Source organism: Phyllobates terribilis, unplaced genomic scaffold, assembly GCF_046119375.1.
Source record: "Phyllobates terribilis strain yellow unplaced genomic scaffold, ASM4611937v1 Scaffold_13__5_contigs__length_258822181, whole genome shotgun sequence".
NCBI lineage: Eukaryota > Metazoa > Chordata > Amphibia > Anura > Dendrobatidae > Phyllobates > Phyllobates terribilis.
Window position 1 is genome coordinate 161,186,886 of NW_027362773.1, and position 19,987 is coordinate 161,206,872.

At 47.4% G+C, this 19,987-nt stretch overlaps 1 protein-coding gene across 1 annotated transcript in view; it reads right to left on the reverse strand.

The window, feature by feature from the left end:
* MYBPC3 (myosin binding protein C3) overlaps positions 1-19,987 on the reverse strand; it is a 164,693-nt gene that overhangs the window by 111,066 nt on the left and 33,640 nt on the right. Inside the window, exons 7-9 of the mRNA XM_073658952.1 lie at positions 17,338-17,394; positions 11,413-11,415; positions 2,570-2,736 (exon numbers count right to left, since the gene is read on the reverse strand). Coding sequence (XP_073515053.1) covers positions 2,570-2,736; positions 11,413-11,415; positions 17,338-17,394 — 227 coding nt within the window. The remainder of the gene's footprint in view (positions 1-2,569; positions 2,737-11,412; positions 11,416-17,337; positions 17,395-19,987) is intronic.

Here is a 19,987-nt window from a genome sequence, read left to right on the forward strand (position 1 = left end):
TTGATTCTCTTATCGATGGCCGGTTTCGTGTTATAGAAGGGTTGTCACGTTGACTTTTAACGTGGCGGGATCCTCTGTCCGGAGGCAACTTACCCTCTTTTATTGGAATAAAGATGCCGCCCGAGCCGAGCATGCATGTGTACGGAGGAGACGGGAAAAATAGCGGTCAGCGAAACGAGTCTTCGACCTACTGCCATCACGTGTGAAGCCGTAGACATTAGACTTTCAGTAAATCTTAAAGGGATCATTTACTATTTGGGAGCAGAATATATGGTCACTGGAAATGGATTTTTTGTTTTGGAGTGATGTCACATTGATCATGGAGGAAGAGTGATGTCATGGTACCTGGACATCCCCTGGTCATGTCAGCTTCTGTCACCAGGCACCTCTGTATTCACCCTGCGGGTGGCGCTGGTTGGTGGATGAGGTGTCAGGGCAGCGCAGACACTATACAGCCTGAGATACGAGTATGGCTGGTACTTGTGGTACTGCCCAGTCAGGCAGAATGGGTGTGTGCTGTCCAGCAGCTCAGCAGAAGTGGACAATTGTGCAGAACCACACCTTACTTAAACTCCCAGCATACTGATGAACATTGCCAGAAATTCTGGGGAGTTAACTTCTGACATCTCTGGTGCTGTTGTGACTTGATATCCTGATTCTGACGCGTTTTGATCCTAATTTTGTCAGCTATCTCCCCTGGCTTTAGCCTTTCTAACTTAGTTTTGGTCTGTCCAACTGGTATCAGACCCCGGCTGTTCCACTGACTGTGGTTTTGTCATGTGTTTTGGTCCTGGGTTTTCCCTTCCCAGATATTTGACTATCCTTGCCTCAATCTCAATTCTCCGGCCAGCAGCTACTCCGTGGACACAACCCGAGGGGGCCTTGCTCTATATCCAGATCTCTGTATAGGGGTATAAGGGTGAAGACTTCGTGGGAGCTACTCTGTGGACACAACCCGAGGGGGCCTTGCTCTATATCCAGATCTCTGTATAGGGGTATAAGGGTGAAGACTTCGTGGGAGCTACTCCGTGGACACAACCCGAGGGGGCCTTGCTCTATATCCAGATCTCTGTATAGGGGTATAAGGGTGAAGACTTCGTGGGAGCTACTCCGTGGACACAACCCGAGGGGGCCTTGCTCTATATCCAGATCTCTGTATAGGGGTATAAGGGTGAAGACTTCGTGGGAGCTACTCCATGGACACAACCCGAGGGGGCCTTACTCTATATCCAGATCTCTGTATAGGGGTATAAGGGTGAAGACTTCGTGGGAGCTACTCCGTGGACACAACCCGAGGGGGCCTAGCTCTATATGCAGATCTCTGTATAGGGGTATAAGGGTGAAGACTCTCTGGGACCTGCCAAGGTTTGTCCAAGTTGCCCTTTTGCGCTGTTGACTTTACACTCAAATTTTCAGCAACTCTTTGATCCAAAAAGGACTGTGCAAAGCAAGCGAGTCATAAGGCCTGATTGTATGCGAGAAGTTTCCTACAAGTGGGAGAGTTATTGGGATCATTACTGTTGTTCTCCTCAGTATTCCAGAGTTCGAATAGGACTCAAGAACCGAAGGTTTCCCCGTATAGGACCAGTTACACATATTCTGTAGTGCAAATAAATAATACCGTCCTACATTCATACAATTTGGTGAAAGGCCGGGCGGGCGGTTACACTTGCACAATCCCAAACTTCAGTAACAACAGAATCATTTAACAAACAAGCGGTTGTGAAATGTTGGGTTATTTTTGACACCAGCAAAGCTCAGTCTCTATAAATCTACGATTGTATGATTCTATAAATCGGACACAATTTACTGCACACCAAATTCTCCATTAATTGGCCGCCTGGATGTGGTGGTCCGTGGTCACCTCATCAGGTTGGGGGACTTCTGTTTAGAATTTTAGTACAGGCCACATCTGTGCTAAATTTGTATTTTTTTGGGGTTCTGGACTCCCCATTTTTCAAGAAAAAGGTTTGTGGGTCTTAGAGGGAGACATGGGGTCTCCAGGACCTGACACCTTTACTACGGTTTATCCCAGAAGACCAGCAATAAAGATCAGAAATCTGTGTGGGTTTTATTTTCCGATCCACAGCATAAAAGATGAGAAGCGATCAGTGATAATAACTTGGGCGCATTTTACTATATACTTGTCATCCAGTTAGAGCCGAGCAGACTGATATAAAGTTTTGTGGGAAAGGATTCAGAATAACTTGTTTTTTTACTGATTGAAAACACTGCTCTTTCTGAGCTTAGGAGTCCAGTGGGTGGTCTTACTAAGAGACTGACAGTCTAGGTCCCGCCCACTGGACTCCTAAATCCAGAATTAAAGTTTCCATTAGTAATATAAATGTTCTACTGAACCTTTTCCTACAAAGTAATATATAATTTGCTCCGCATCTCCTCCTCTATAACATCCAGCCCACAGAATGAACATTTTCGGGGTTCGCTTTAATCTTTGGCCATTGGACTCTTAATCTCCTGAATATTGTCCATCAGCAGATCGGCACATTATCGTCCGTTTCTCACTTATCGTATATTTTAGGATGAATGTGTGCTAAGACCTCCTCCTCACCTTCACTCTTCTTCTCCTCTTTCTTCATCTTCTTCAGACGTTTCAGGAGCCCTCGGAGATCGGTGATCCCGTACTGGAAAGCGATCTTCTCATACTCGGAGGGGGGCGCTTTACGAAGGATCTCCCAAACATCGATGTCAGGTTCGGTCTCCTGCTTGGCCTCATTACTGTCAGGAGAGATGGGGGTCAGTATGGAGCTGTGGAGACCTCCAGCCTGGACCTCAGGATGGTGGATGAAACCTCACATTGGCTCATGACCGGCTGAACATTTTTTGAGTGTTTTTCTTCCTATAACAGTACCGCAGATACGAGCGGCTCCTGCTTCTACCATATTATTATAATAGTGTAACCCTCATTGCATTATGTAGCCAAAATGTCAACTTTTGCACGTCCGTAGGCGGCAGCAGCCATTGCAGCACTATGAGTGACTATATCCATCCAGGATGCCGTCAGAGACTGCAATTCACCGTGATCCAGGTCTGTTACACAAGTTATGATGGGTCCTTTAAACGTAAACTTTTATAACTTTTATACCAGGCAAAGTTATAAAACGACTTTAATGGGTTGTCCAAGACTAGAAAAAACATGGCTGCCTTCTTTTAAAACTAGCGCCACCCTGTCTACAGGTTGTGTCTGGTATTGCAGCTCAGGTCTATTAAAGTAAATGTTGCGGAGCTGCAATACCAGACACAACCTGTAGACAGAGGTGACGCTGTTTTTAGAATAAAGGCAGCCATGTTTTTCTAATCCCAGACAACCCCTTTAACACTCTCTTGCCAGGAGTGTATTGAGCATATTTCTACACCTTCATGTTATTATAGGTCATTGTGGATAGTACAATTAAGAGAGTTGGATTAAGACTGAGCACTAGCAATGAAAATAATTAATTTTCGCAATTACATGACATATTCAGGTGATTTAAGGGGAATAAGGTGAAAGAAAGCGACCCGTTGTTTCAATTTAATTTTTACGTTCATTTTTTTTTCAATTTTCCATATCACCATCTATATATGAAATAAAAAAAAACTCGCAATTTTCAGAGATGTCACTAGACATATTAGAATCTCACTTCCTATACTGTACATCTGACTTTTCAGCAGTCTCACTATCAAAACAGACAGGAGAACACCTGATAACCCCTCTATATACAGCTGACCTCCTCCTCCTGTATAATGACTGATAACACCTCTAAATACAGCTCACCTTCTCTTCCTCCTGTACAATGACTGATAACACCTCTAAATACAGCTCACCTTCTCTTCCTCCTGTACAATGACTGATAACACCTCTATATACAGTAGATAACACGGGATCCACCATTCCCAATAGGTGATGTCACAGCTCTCCTCCTCCTGTACAATGACTGATAACACCTCTATATACAGTAGATAACACAGGATCCACCATTCACAATAGGTGATATCACCGCTCACCTCCTCCTCCTGTACAATGACTGATAACACCTCTATATACAGTAGATAACACGGGATCCACCATTCCCAATAGGTGATGTCACAGCTCTCCTCCTCCTGTACAATGACTGATAACACCTCTATATACAGTAGATAACACGGGATCCACCATTCACAATAGGTGATATCACCGCTCACCTCCTCCTCCTGTACAATGACTGATAACACCTCTATATACAGTAGAAAACACAGGATCCACCATTCACAATAGGTGATGTCACAGCTCACCTCCTCCTCCTGTACAATGACTGATAACACCTCTATATACAGTAGATAACACGGGATCCACCATTCCCAATAAGTGATGTCACAGCTCTCCTCCTCCTGTACAATGACTGATAACACCTCTATATACAGTAGATAACACGGGATCCACCATTCACAATAGGTGATATCACCGCTCACCTCCTCCTCCTGTACAATGACTGATAACACCTCTATATACAGTAGATCAGGGTTCCCCAACTCCAGTCCTCAAGGCCCACCAACAGGTCATGTTTTCAGGATTTCCTTAGTATTGCACAGGTGATGGAATTATTGCCTGTGCAGGTGATGCAATTATCACCTGTGTAATACTAAGGAAATCCTGAAAACATGACCTGTTGGTGGGCCTTGAGGACTGGAGTTGGGGAACCCTGCAGTAGATAACACGGGATCCACCATTCCCAATAGGTGATGTCACAGCTCACCTCCTCCTCCTCCTGTATAATGACTGATAACACCTCTATATACAGTAGATAACACAGGATCCACCATTCACAATAGGTGATGTCACAGCTCACCTCCTCCTCCTCCCGTACAATGACTGATAACACCTCTATATACAGTAGATAACACAGGATCCACCATTCACAATAGGTGATGTCACATCTCACCTCCTCCTCCTGTACAATGACTGATAACACCTCTATATACAGTAGATAACACGGGATCCACCATTCCCAATAGGTGATGTCACAGCTCTCCTCCTCCTGTACAATGACTGATAACACCTCTATATACAGTAGATAACACGGGATCCACCATTCCCAATAGGTGATATCACAGCTCACCTCCTCCTCCTGTACAATGACTGATAACACCTCTATATACAGTAGATAACACGGGATCCACCATTCCCAATAAGTGATATCACAGCTCACCTCCTCCTGTACAATGACTGATAACACCTCTATATACAGTAGATAAAACAGGATCCACCATTCACAATGGTCACAGCTCACCTCCTCTCCTTTTGTGTAAAAACCTGAAAAAGGTCAAAACGTCTTGTGTAAATTATTTGTTTTAGGACACATTTCTTGATTCAACATGACGGCAAAGACAGCGCTGAATCCTGCTCTCCATCTCGGCATTTAAAAAAATGCATTTACCATAACAGCCTGATTAAAACAATAAGTCGCTTTCTGACGACACTTTCCCTTTAAGGTGATTCTGTTATTTTTTCCTCTGTGGTGTAATCTTATGGGATTAACTGCACCAATAGCAGGAAACAAGGAGTTTTGGAAAGATTACTTTTATTGTGAGATTTAATCTAACAAACCTCGTCCTTTAGACGTTCTCTCCTTTTCTCGTATTATGAGACAGAAGAGCTTCCTCATCATCTAGGAGGGGAGGAACTGTTAGGGCACGTGCCCTGACGCTGGGTGCAGAGGTGACTATCAGCGAGCTGCTTGGCCTCAGCAGGGACCATGAGCGAGCTGCTTGGCCTCAGTGGGGACCATCAGTGAGCTGCTTGGCCTCAGTGGGGATCATCAGCGAGCTGCTTGGCCTCAGTGGGGACCATCAGTGAGCTGCTTGGCCTCAGTGGGGATCATCAGTGAGCTGCTTGGCCTCAGTGGGGACCATCAGTGAGCTGCTTGACCTCAGTGGGGACCATCAGTGAGCTGCTTGACCTCAGTGGGGACCATCAGTGAGCTGCTTGGCCTCAGTGGGGATCATCAGCGAGCTGCTTGGCCTCAGCAGGGACCCTCAGCAAGCTGCTTGGCCTCACTGGGGACCATCAACTAGCTGCTTGGCCTCAGTGGGGATCATCAGCGAGCTGCTTGGACTCAGCAGGGACCATCAGCGAACTGCTAGCCTCAGTAGGGACCATGAGCGAGCTGCTTGGCCTCAGTAGGGACCATCAGCAAGCTGCTTGGCCTCAGTGGGGACCATCAGTGAGCTGCTTGGCCTCAGTGGGGACCATCAGCGAGCTGCTTGGCCTCAGCGGGGACCATCAGCGATGGGTTTCGCCTCAGCAGGGACCATCAGCAAGCTGCTTGGCCTCACTGGGGACCATCAACGAGCTGCTTGGCCTCAGTGGGGATCATCAGCGAGCTGCTTGGACTCAGCAGGGACCATGAGCGAGCTGCTAGCCTCAGTAGGGACCATGAGCGAGCTGCTTGGCCTCAGTAGGGACCATCAGCAAGCTGCTTGGCCTCAGTGGGGACCATCAGTGAGCTGCTTGGCCTCAGTGGGGACCATCAGCGAGCTGCTTGGCCTCAGTGGGGATCATCAGCGAGCTGCTTGGCCTCAGTGGGGATCATCAGCAAGCTGCTTGGCCTCAGTGGGGATCATCAGCAAGCTGCTTGGCCTCAGTGGGGACCATCAGTGAGCTGCTTGGCCTCAGTGGGGACCATCAGCAAGCTGCTTGGCCTCAGTGGGGACCATCAGCAAGCTGCTTGGCCTCAGTGGGGACCATCAGCAAGCTGCTTGGCCTCAGTGGGGACCATCAGTGAGCTGCTTGGCCTCAGTGGGGACCATCAGCAAGCTGCTTGGCCTCAGTGGGGACCATCAGCAAGCTGCTTGGCCTCAGTGGGGACCATCAGCGAGCTGCTTGGCCTCAGTGGGGACCATCAGCGAGCTGCTTGGCCTCGGGGTACCATTAGTGAGCTGCTTGGCCTCAGTGGGGATCATCAGCAAGCTGCTTGGCCTCAGTGGGGACCATCAGTGAGCTGCTTGGCCTCAGTGGGGACCATCAGCAAGCTGCTTGGCCTCGGTGGGGACCATCAGCAAGCTGCTTGGCCTCGGTGGGGACCATCAGCAAGCTGCTTGGCCTCGGTGGGGACCATCAGCGAGCTGCTTGGCCTCAGTGGGGATCATCAGCGAGCTGCTTGGCCTAGGGGGGACCATCAGCGAGCTGCTAGCCTCAGTAGGGACCATGAGTGAGCTGCTTGGCCTCAGCGGGGACCATAAGCGAGCTGCTTGGCCTCAGCGGGGACCATCAGCGATGGGTTTCGCCTCAGCAGGGACCATCAGCAAGCTGCTTGGCCTCATTGGGGACCATCAGCGAGCTGCTTGGCCTCGGGGGGACCATTAGCTCGCTGTTTGGCCTCAGTGGGGACCATCAGCGGGCTGCTTGGCCACAGCGGGGACCATCAGCGAGCTGCTTGGCCTCAGCGGGGACCATCAGCGAGCTGCTTGGCCTCAGCGGGGACCATCAGCGAGCTGCTTGGCCTCAGCGGGGACCATCAGCGAGCTGCTTGGCCTCAGCGGGGACCATCAGCGAGCTGCTTGGCCTCAGCGGGGACCATCAGCGATGGGTTTCGCCTCAGCAGGGTATTTAGATATGAGACTCGAGCAGAAGCCTGCTGCCTCGGATGACGGAAAGTTGAGGGTCTCACTACGGACCTCCAGCTACTCCAACGATCCTTTTTTACAATGAAACAGCTGTACTTTGCTAGTAATAAAGAGACCACAAATAGAAACATGTTGGCGTAGGCTGCCGTGCTTTGGCCGGTGTTCAGAAAAGTTATGATCCAGTGCTCCGGTGTATATGACCCTGTAAATCGCCATCCGGACATGTTTACAGGGGATCATAACCCATCGGCACGTCACGTCGTTAAGGACAGTAAATCCTTTTCTAAAGAGAGGACTGAACACCGGTCAAGAGGATCCTCCAGGATGTAAGAATGTGGCACTAGATATGGGGGCAGATTTAGGGGGAATGTTCAGGACCCTTCCTGGAGTTTGTTCTTATTTGCTTTTTTTTTCCCAGGACAAGGAGCAGGCGAGACCCTCAGACTATTTGCACCCCCCTCGTGTTTGCCAAAATTACAGCTCTGAAAGAGTTGGGGTATAAACGTCCATTAATATTCGCTGACCCTATTGCATTCTCCTTTGGATCTTCTACGGGGAGTGACCAGAAAGAGCACATCTTCCTCCAGCGTCCCATCCATGCATGCATTATGTGAACTGCTGTCAATGGGCACCATGTAATACTTCAATTACCTAGCGATGGCGCTGCAGGAGAATTGAGCACCTGCTGAAGGTTACGGCTGATTGCCACAACACCCAGACAACTTTTTTGAGGACCATTTTAGCAAAATGGGAAGGTCCAACGTAAGCAACCTTGGTAGACAATAAACATCATGGTTGATGAACCACAGATCACACCTTATGGGAAGACCTTGGTATGTTTTGGGTCTTACCGATTTACGGAACGCAGGAAACTGCTGGACTTGCAAAGAGGCATTCAGAAAAGCATGCATCGGAGACAGCACCCGCATCACCGGGGCGAGAGAGAGCAAGACACGTCAGTGCAAGGCAACCACCATAAACCACGATCACTCGCCAAGACCGGGCAAAGAGGTAGACAGAAAGGCAGATGGAATTTCTTATCATGCCGTACAAAGAAAGAGTCCAATACATGCGGAGAGAATGGGATAAAGTGCAAAATCCAAGGCGTGCAAATCCTGGAGCAAAGCAGGTCAGAAGAAGCAGGTGAAGGTTTGGACATTCTCCGGCGACGCGGCAGTGACAGCAATCATGGAGCACAAGTGTTTCATCATCGACACAATTGGTGCAAAATTATTGTATTTCCACATGAGCAGTTCCACCGAAGAAGGTCTCAGGAAAAAACGCGGCTCCAGCTTTTGTGACCAAAGTTATTTTAGGAAGATCTGAAGGATTAGGGTCAACTAGTCCACTAATGATCCTGTCCAAGAACATACCCTGATACTGTCTATTGAAGTCCGTCTACGGTTCTGCACATAAATGAGTCGGAAATGTTGGCGTTTTCTGGGAACATTTTGGGGGGTCATTAGTATATGAGCGATTGGGTTCCCGGTGGGTCATCTACATGACGAGGCCAGGCTACCGGCTGCTTGCCCGGTCTGACAACTCTCCTGTAAGCCCCGGAGGCCGCACGACTAGGAGACCTCAAGCTCCGGAAGGGTTTAAGAGGTTCGGAAAACAAGTTCTTACAAAAGGTTTCTCGTGTGTGATGTTGAGATATCATCAGAAAGGACCTTATCATCCATGTGCACAATTAGGGGGGTGATAATGGCGTGGAGGGAGCGTAGAATAAGTGCGACCAGGGTAAAAGAGGGTGAAAATAAAAGGTCGAAAAAACCTCTTTTAAGAATGGAATATTTTGGTTTTGCACTTGGCCCACTGCCATATTGTGATAATTTAGGTGTCTCCGATCTTGGGTGAGATCCATGTGTTGTGTTCAGACATCAGTCATGGTCCCGCTCCTCCTAAATCGTTTTTTCTCTTTTCTCGATCACTCGGATGGTAATTTTTGAGGCTTTTTCTGCCCTCGCGGTGAGCTCCTGTCTCGGCTGCTCTGTCGGAGGTCACTGATATAACACAAATCCTCCATGAATTGCTGTCACCGCACTGTATTTGGGCAACGTCATGAATTTACAGGTGTTATCAAGGGTTGTTAAAAGTCCCAGGTTACCAACAAACAGTGCAGGCAGCCATTTCTCAAGTCCTATATGGTTAATTATAAGGTTTACTATCTTTTGGACAATTTCACTCAAATTAGGGCAGTGGCACCCACTTAAATCCCCCCATTATTCCACAAAGTGCCCTAGAAAAGCTCAATCAGTCCCTGTTTGTGGCGCCATCCAATGTCCGAGAGGTGGCACCACATATATCTGGCAATATACCAGGTCTGGCACTTTGCGGAGCCGGAGTGCCCATCATGGATCCCACGGCTCAGGTTGTTTCCTTAAGTTTTTTTTAAAGGTTGCAATCTCCTGGAATGAAAGGTAGACCCCCAAATATGTAAAGCACCAGAATATCAGATATTTGTAAGCCTCGCTGATGTCCTGGTGCCTGCTAATGGCTGCCCGCACCATAGAAGATGATACTATTACTTGGGAGATTTAGTATTACTACCATGCAGTGAATTATCCTTTTCATTGCACCCAGACGGGAATATTATAAAACTTTTCCTTATTCAGGGAAAAGTCACTGAATCTATTCTAATCTATTATCTGGTGGTGGCCAAAATCTTTATGTCAAGGGATTTGCTTTCTTTTAACACCGTAATATATTTAGGACCATCACTCTTTGCTTATTGCATTTCCTAATTTATGTTTACAGTAATCAGATTTTTTTTTTTTACTGTTAGAAAGCACCAAATCCCCTGCATGGAAATAACAAAATTCTGACTTCCTACAGCCTCCTCTAGAGGGAGCTCAGGAGCTTGGCGCACACACTGTGCCATCATTGAGTTCAATGTATAACCAGTATGCAACGATCTCATCAGCTCCCTCTAGTGGTGGCTCCCGGAAAGTCTTAATGGGAAATGTGATTTTAGACATTTATGGCATATCCAGAGGGTATTTTGATAGTTGGGACTAGCACCTACCTCCAGGACTGGGGTTTGCTGACCTCTATCCATAGCTGCAGACAGAGAATGCATGAAGAGGCGGCTATGCATGGCCGCGACTTTCTCTATTCACTAAGGGAGTCACGGACGCAGCCGAGCCCGCTTGCTTAGTTATAGAAGGTTATGGACAAAGGTACAGACACACGTGTACCACCTTCTCATTGACCACCTCACTATACAGGACCCCCATTATGGATTCAAGTGGGGGTCTTAAAGTTGGCATTTATGGCATATTCACAGTATCTAGGATAGGAATTCCTCTTTAAAGGCTAAGGGCATCACGTCTACCCAGAATAACCGGCTTTCTAGGCTCTTTTATGTTCCTTTGTTCATGCACGCCTTGACGTGATGATAGATCCATATTACGGGCCAATAGTGGGGGCTTAATATAGCAGCGCAGCCCTTTCTTCAGACCACCATGCAGACTATCCGATTACTCTCTGCAGACCAGCTGTCACTTCCACAGGAAGGTGCGATTCCCTCTGAGAAGAGACAGCTGCATTGTGCACTCTCGCCCAGACTCTCCATGTTCTGGAGCCCTGCACTCACTGTCTATATAGGTGGATGATTAGCAGAACCAGCGATGGCGACCTGGATCTGATCAGCGGCATCAGAGAAGCTGTGTGAGCGACATTCGCTAAGCGTTACTAAATGCGTATTGCTGGCCTACGGACGTCAGTCCAAGTCCATGTGTATTAGGCTTGGCCAGAAGCATCAGTAAAGCTCACGCTCTCATGCATGTGGCAGGCAGATGATGGAGAACTTACTCTCTGTATGCAGGAACAAGGTCAGAGGAAAATAAGAAAAAGAAGGTTATAGATAAAAAAAGATGCAAATAGTAGTGTACGTATAGTGTCGAGATACACAGTGTATAAGGTACATGGGAGGACAGTGTTAGAAGAGCTAAGCAAGCAATTCAAGGGACATAGCAAGAGAGCAAAAGGGTTTCTGCAAGCAGAGAGCGTAGGAAAACAATGGACGCAGCAGGCAGCGCAGCAGAATATATAATGCAAAAGCATTTGATAATGGTGATAAGAGAGAAGCAAACAGAGGATGGAAGAGGACCACAGAAGCATTGTAATATAGGATAGAGAGACAAAGCAAGAGCACGGGGCAGGTGAGGCGCTGCAAGCCATGCACAAGGCAAAAGGGAGGCTGCGAGCTACACTAGACCATAGAACTAAAGGGATGCTGCAAGCAATGCTGGAGCACATAAAAAGGGATGCTGCAAGCAATGCTAGAGCACATAAAAAGGGATGCGGCAAGCAATGCTGGAGCACATAAAAAGGGATGCGGCAAGCAATGCTGGAGCACATAAAAAGGGATGCTGCAAGCAATGCTGGAGCACATAAAAAGGGATGCTGCAAGCAATGCTGGAGCACATAAAAAGGGATGCGGCAAGCAATGCTGGAGCACATAAAAAGGGATGCTGCAAGCAATGCTGGAGCACATAAAAAGGGATGCTGCAAGCAATGCTGGAGCACATAAAAAGGGATGCTGCAAGCAATGCTGGACCACATAAAAAGGGATGCTGCAAGCAATGCTAGAGCACATAAAAAGGGATGCTGCAAGCAATGCTGGAGCACATAAAAAGGGATGCTGCAAGCAATGCTGGAGCACATAAAAGGGATGCTGCAAGCTATGCTAGAGCACATAAAAGGGATGCTGCAAGCTATGCTAGAGCACATAAAAAGGGATGCTGCAAGCTATGCTAGAGCACATAAAAGGGATGCTGCAAGCAATGCTGGAGCACATAAAAAGGGATGCTGCAAGCAACGCTGGAGCACATAAAAAGGGATGCTGCAAGCAATGCTGGAGCACATAAAAAGGGATGCTGCAAGCAATGCTGGAGCACATAAAAAGGGATGCTGCAAGCAATGCTGGAGCACATAAAAAGGGATGCGGCAAGCAATGCTGGAGCACATAAAAAGGGATGCTGCAAGCAATGCTGGAGCACATAAAAAGGGATGCTGCAAGCAATGCTGGAGCACATAAAAAGGGAGGCTGCGAGCAATGCTGGAGCACATAAAAAGGGATGCTGCAAGCAATGCTGGAGCACATAAAAAGGGAGGCTGCGAGCAATGCTGGACCACATAAAAAGGGAGGCTGCGAGCAATGCTGGAGCACATAAAAAGGGACGCTGCGAGCAATGCTGGAGCACATAAAAAGGGACGCTGCGAGCAATGCTGAACCACATAAAAAGGGATGCTGCAAGCAACGCTGGAGCACATAAAAAGGGATGCTGCAAGCAATGCTGGACCACATAAAAAGGGATGCTGCAAGCAATGCTGGACCACATAAAAAGGGATGCTGCAAGCAATGCTGGAGCACATAAAAAGGGATGCTGCAAACAACGCTGGAGCACATAAAAAGGGATGCTGCAAGCAACGCTGGAGCACATAAAAAGGGATGCTGCAAGCAATGCTGGACCACATAAAAAGGGATGCTGCAAGCAATGCTGGAGCACATAAAAAGGGATGCTGCAAGCAACGCTGAAGCACATAAAAAGGGATGCTGCAAGCAATGCTGGACCACATAAAAAGGGATGCTGCAAGCAATGCTGGAGCACATAAAAAGGGATGCTGCAAGCAACGCTGAAGCACATAAAAAGGGATGCTGCAAGCAATGCTGGACCACATAAAAAGGGATGCGGCAAGCAATGCTGGACCACATAAAAAGGGATGCTGCAAGCAATGCTGGAGCACATAAAAAGGGAGGCTGCAAGCAACGCTAGAGCACATAAAAAGGGATGCTGCAAGCAATGCAAGAGCACATAAAAAGGGACGCTGCAAGCAATGCTGGACCACATAAAAAGGGATGCTGCAAGCAACGCTGGAGCACATAAAAAGGGATGCGGCAAGCAATGCTGGACCACATAAAAAGGGATGCTGCAAGCAATGCTGGAGCACATAAAAAGGGAGGCTGCAAGCAATGTTAGAGCACATAAAAAGGGATGCTGCAAGCAATGCAAGAGCACATAAAAAGGGATGCTGCAAGCAATGCTGGACCACATAAAAAGGGATGCTGCAAGCAATGCTGGAGCACATAAAAAGGGATGCTGCAAGCAATGTTGAACCACATAAAAAGGGACGCTGCAAGCAATGCTGGAGCACATAAAAAGGGATGCTGTAAGCAATGCTGGACCACATAAAAAGGGATGCTGCAAGCAATGCTGGAGCACATAAAAGGGAGGATGCAAGCAATGTTAGAGCACATAAAAAGGGATGCTGCAAGCAATGCAAGAGCACATAAAAAGGGATGCTGCAAGCAATGCTGGAGCACATAAAAAGGGATGCTGCAAGCAATGCTGGAGCACATAAAAAGGGATGCTGCAAGCAATGCTGGAGCACATAAAAAGGGATGCTGCAAGCAATGTTGGACCACATAAAAAGGGACGCTGCAAGCAATGCTGGAGCACATAAAAAGGGATGCTGTAAGCAATGCTGGACCACATAAAAAGGGATGCTGCAAGCAATGCTGGAGCACATAAAAGGGAGGATGCAAGCAATGCTGGAGCACATAAAAAGGGAGGCTGCAAGCAATGCTGGAGCACATAAAAAGGGAGGCTGCAAGCAATGCTAGAGCACATAAAAAGGAAGGATGCAAGCAATGCTGGAGCACATAAAAAGGGAGGCTGCAAGCAATGCTGGAGCACATAAAAAGGGAGGCTGCAAGCAATGCTGGACCACATAAAAAGGGATGCTGCAAGCAATGCTGGAGCACATAAAAAGGATGCTGTAAGCTATACTAGACCACATAAAAAGGGATGCTGCTAGCTATGCTAGACCACTAGACCATAGAACTAAAGGGACTCTGCAAGCAATGCTGGAGCACATATAAGGGATGCTGCAAGCTATGCTAGACCACATAAAAGGGATGCTGCAAGTTATACTAGAGCACATATAAGGGATGCTGCAAGTTATACTACAGCACATAAAAATGGATGCTGCAAGCTACGCTAAACTGTACAACTAAAGGGACTCTGCAAGGAGTGATAGAGCACATAAAAGGGAGGCTGCAAGCAATGATAAAGCAAATGACTAAAGGGATTCTGCAAGCAATGCTAGACCACATAAAAAGGGATGCTGCAAACTATGCTAGAGCACATAAAAAGGATGCTGTAAGCTACTCTAGAGCACATAAAAGGGATGCTGCAAGCAATGATAAAGCAAATGACTAAAAGGATGCTGCAAGCTATGCTAGAGCACAGAAAAAGGATGCTGCAAGCTATGCTAGAGCACTGGACAGTATATACAGTAAGTAACACAGACAGAATATAGCAAGCGATGATAAAGCACAGGATGTCTGTCCAGAAGCAAACACTAGAAAGGTGCCTGACAAAAGGGATGTTGTAGTGATGCAATAACGTAGAAGGCAGGAAAAGCTACAGCACAAGGTGGTTGCATCCGTCTGTACCAGAAAAAGGAGGATAGAAATACTGCAAGAGATTGAAGACTGCAGAGGAGAGAAGCAGACATGGCGCTCCTATACCACAAGCGCTACAGAGCAGAGCAGTGAACGGGAACGCTGCAAGCAAGGCGACAGCCGACTGCGGCAACTGGAGCGGCCCATGGCTCTGCCCACATATTGGCTATCTAGGTGTAAAGGACATCGTGTCCCAGTTATTATACGTCTCCTACAATGGTACAATAAGAGGGGCTTGATAACTAGCCCCTGTACTTCTTGTCAGCCCTGCCCAGATAGCAAAATGAAGGACAGAAAGCAAAAAAGCTAGAATTACTGCAAATAATAGCAGAGATGCAGCAAAGCAGAGCATGAAAGCTGGATAAGGCGGTGCATGGAATATATATATATATATATATATATATATATATATATATATATATCTGGTGAGCCAGAATAAGACATGAGATACACAGAACACAAATGTATGATGTAACATGACAGTATAAATAATAGAGACAATGCAATATACTGAGCACGATATACAAGGATCGGGACAATCCGCGCTATATACTCCGCTTCTCTGGGTCCAGAACTGGATGTGTCTTATTAGTGGACTGATGTGTGGCGAGAACCAAATCCCAGGGGTACAGGCGAGCAGGACGGCCCTTACGGACGAGCCGGGGTGTGACATGGCGGTAAATCGACGAGGTGGCACGGAGCCGCAATGTGGTTTTGTGTGTAGTAAAGATGGTTGGGGATGGACATGTAGACATCTATCCTGATGACTTCTATGGGGAAAGTGTCAGTGGCTTGAAATGGAAATGTAGGATATCGATATTGGGAATGAAAATGCAAGAAATTGTAAGAACAGCTTTGGAAATGATGGCATCGCCGGCAAAGACGCTATTCTGGGGCCCAGCAAATAAAGGGCCCATCTCTATAATTAGCGGTTGTCCAGGACTTAGATACTGATGAGTTACCCTTAGGATAGGTCACCAATATAAGAAATGGTGAGGATCCGACACCCGGCGTCCCCTCTGATCTGCTGTCATCAGCTCCTGCGGTGTCCAGATGAGCACCACAGCGCCATACACAGTGTAATGGCCGTTCCCAGTACTGTAGCACAGACCACATTCACATCAATAAAAGCTGAGCTGCAGTACCGAGAACGGCCACTACATGGTGTAAGGATCTGTGATATTCCTGCTCCGTACACTGTGTATATCGGGGGACCCGCTAACACCGGATTGTTGGAGATGCCGAGTGTCGGGGCCCCCACCGATCTGATATTGATGAAGCATCAATACAGAAGATCTGAACGACCCCTTTTAATGCAAATCACCACGAGACTAATTTTGTCAACTATTATTCAAATACAAATTAAGAAAGGATTTTATGAACTGGAATGAAGAGGTCAGCAGTGTAAGACATTTTGCATTGTGAAAAGCTCCATGCACATACATTAAACAGCCCTCCTCCTCCTCCTCCTCCCATGAAAGTGTTCATCCTCTTAATATATTGCAGTCATCATATTATACAGCACTGTGCACTTACAATTGCTCATTTTCCCTTTCTACCCAGCTACTTCTTCTCTTTTCTCTGTTCTATGTAGAAACAGGAAGTCTCTTGTCCCTGCATTTATCATTCCCCTCTTCACCTCCTGACCTAGCTGCTCCCTCCCTCCCCCTGCCAGGGACTTTTGCAGTGACTCATGACTCATGCAGGGAAAAGAGACTTCCTGTTTTCTACATAGAGCTTAGAAGGATCATGTGATCGTGATGTCATAGACCTAATGGAAAAGAGAAGAATTATCTGGGTAGAAAGGCAAAATGAGCAATTGTAAGTGCACAGCGCTGTATGATATGATGACTGCAATATATTAAGAGGATGAACTCTTTGATGGGAGCAGGAGGAGGAGGAGGAGGAGGGCTTCTTTAAACTTATCTATTCATCCGACAGGAGCCAATATGGCTGTACACATCAGGATATTGGTCCTTTATCTGTACGGAATAGCAGCAGTTTCCTTCTAGTCCGGGCCCATCCGACCCGGGATCTGTTTCCTAACCAGCCGGCTGTCAGGTTCCCCCTTTAATGCAGGTCTCAATGTTGTACACCCACAGCGCCGTGTCAGGGGGGATGTAATGCATTGGAAACAGAGGACATAAGGGGGCGTGCATTACAGATAAGTGATCTGTGTGTAGGGCACTGGAGATCCCTGGGTATGGAGATGGCAGATTGCTGGGCACAGGATCCGCCTGGATGATAGATCAGGGTCGAGTTCTCACCTTTTCTTGAGGAGGGCGCTGAAGTCCAGTTCTCCGGCTTCTTCTGTCCCATCTCCACTGGAAAAAAAACACAAGGACCCGCGATGAGTAATCTACTAACGGCCCCCCACACAGAGATCCTCATGGGTGGATTTTTCATCAGTTGATTTTTTTGCCATGGAATTGTCACCGCCGATTTAACCCTTCATAATGCAAATGAGATCCCGCAACCAAATCCGCAGCAGAAAGGTCCTGTGGGAGAGTAAAGTGTCACCTTCCCTTATCCTTAATATCTACTAAGGGCTTGTACTAAGTAATGTTATCCTATTGATATTGATTGTACTGAACGCTGGAGGTCTGACCTCTGGGACCCCCACAGATCAGAAGCTGAGCATCTCCTTAGTCGGTCTATGGAGATTGCAGGATAAAGCTTCGGCAGTCCCATAGAGAATGCATGGAGCCGAGGAGCGCTCGCTCATCTTCCTCTCCGTTCATGGGATCAGTGGTGGTCCTAAATATCGGACCCCCAGCTATCAAGACGTTATCACCTATCCTATCAATATTGGTGAATAACTTATATACTTGATACAACCACTTTCAGGCCACATTCAGATGGCACAGTCGCATTCATAGACCTCCCAAACTTCTGTATTTTGGCGCCACTCACTACTGCAATGAAGCAGAGCGGAGAGATGACCGCGCACACCTGCCCAGACACGTGCACTATCGGCGGGGGTCCTGCACACATCTCAGCGGGTGGTGGAGTTGTAAGGTCACCGTCATTGCTCACCTCCGATGGGGAGAGGCGCTGGAATACCCCTTGACCCAGACCTAGGACGCCACCTTCAACCACTTCAGAGACATTTTGGGAGATCCTGGTATTGTGCCCATAATAGTGATGCCACGTTGTGACCTTCTGATGAGGCCTTAGTCATACAATGGAGTCAGTGACCAATACGTCCTTTCCTTCAGATCCAGGGGGATTGTAAAGTGCTCTAGAGAAACCGGACCCCCATGGTGCCACCTACTTGTATCCTACATACATGCCCGGTACTAGAAGTCTGACACCCTTCGTAATGCCACTTACCAGTGGAAATAGTGAAATCATTTTCTATCCTTCAGGTAGAGAACTGATTTGCATGTTTTTCCCATGAAGCCCTGCTGATAAGACTCCATGCTCAGCTGGTCTCGCTATGCAGAGATGAGGTCTCTTGTAGGAAGTATCTTCTCCAGGATGAACCACTAATTGACCCTCATTAAAAAAAAGAGGCTCTTCAGCAGCTGCAGCGCATTATAGAATTATATCTGCTGCAAACTACATCAGTCATAACCAAGTTGCTGCAGAACTTCTTTACAGTCAATAATGGGCAGGAATCTGCTCCTCGCTCTTCGACAAGAGGTTCTACAGCAGCTCAGATGGCTTCAGTCACATTAGTCCATGTAGTACTTTGGCCTCATGCTTTTTTTTATGGTCATGGATCCCCTTGGTGACGTAATGCATAATATAATGGTACATTATTACGTGGCCCCTTCAGTTCACGGGATCCACAAACTGGACCTTGAGCAAAGTGGATCCAGAAAACTGGGAAGAAAAAGGCAACTACGCTGCATAAATGATCCGATATTCATATGGCATCGGTGACGGGTTTGAGAAAGTGACACAAATAGTTGTAAAATGTGCTTGTACGGCAGGGGACAGACATAGCCCGCGGCAATATATAGATGTTACGGGTGTAACACAAGCTCCAAGAGCGAGACAGCAGTAAATCCTGTACGGTGCGCTGCACAGCATGCAGGAAAGTGAGGATGAGCGCCGGGCAGAGGTATAGGGCCGCATAACGGGGTCACAATGTGGCGGTGCTGGGAGGAAACACGTTTTCTGTCAATACAGTCGTATTGATGGTCGAAGGACAGAATCGCATCTTCCTTGACGACACACAGCTTGTTCTTTGCTCAGCAATTATCCCAATGATAAGATATCAGCCATCTTCCTATAGGGCTTAGCGCTCACCTGTCGTTCTCTGGCCCGCAGGGTGATTATATTTGGTGACGCCTTTCAACTGTATCTGTATGCTGGATGCCGATGCAATTGAAGACGACGATGGAAAAGGGAAGTCGCCTGCTCCCTCCCCCATCGTTCTCCCTGGGCATCTCACGTCTCAGTGCAGCGGCCGCGATGACGTCACTATTTCGCGCCCACTGTGCCGAGCAGTGTCGAGTTGGAGTGCCGAGACCGGAGCAGCGGGTGAAAGAGGAGAGCTGAGTATTTTATTTATTTTTTAAAAGTCGGGCCATTTTTATATATGAAGGACAATGTGGGGCCATTATTCTGTATGGAGGACGATGTGGGTGGGGCCATTATTCTGTATGGAGGGCTATGTGGGGCCCATTATACTGTATGGAGGACTATGTGGGGCCATTATTCTGTATGGAGGACTATGTGGGGCCCATTATACTGTATGGAGGACTATGTGGGGCCATTATTCTGTATGGAGGACTATGTGGGGCCATTATACTGTATGGAGGACTATGTGGGGCCATTATTCTGTATGGAGGACTATGTGGGGCCATTATTCTGTATGGAGGACTATGCGGGGCCATTATACTGTATGGAGGACTATGTGGGGCCATTATACTGTATGGAGGACTATGCGGGGCCATTATACTGTAT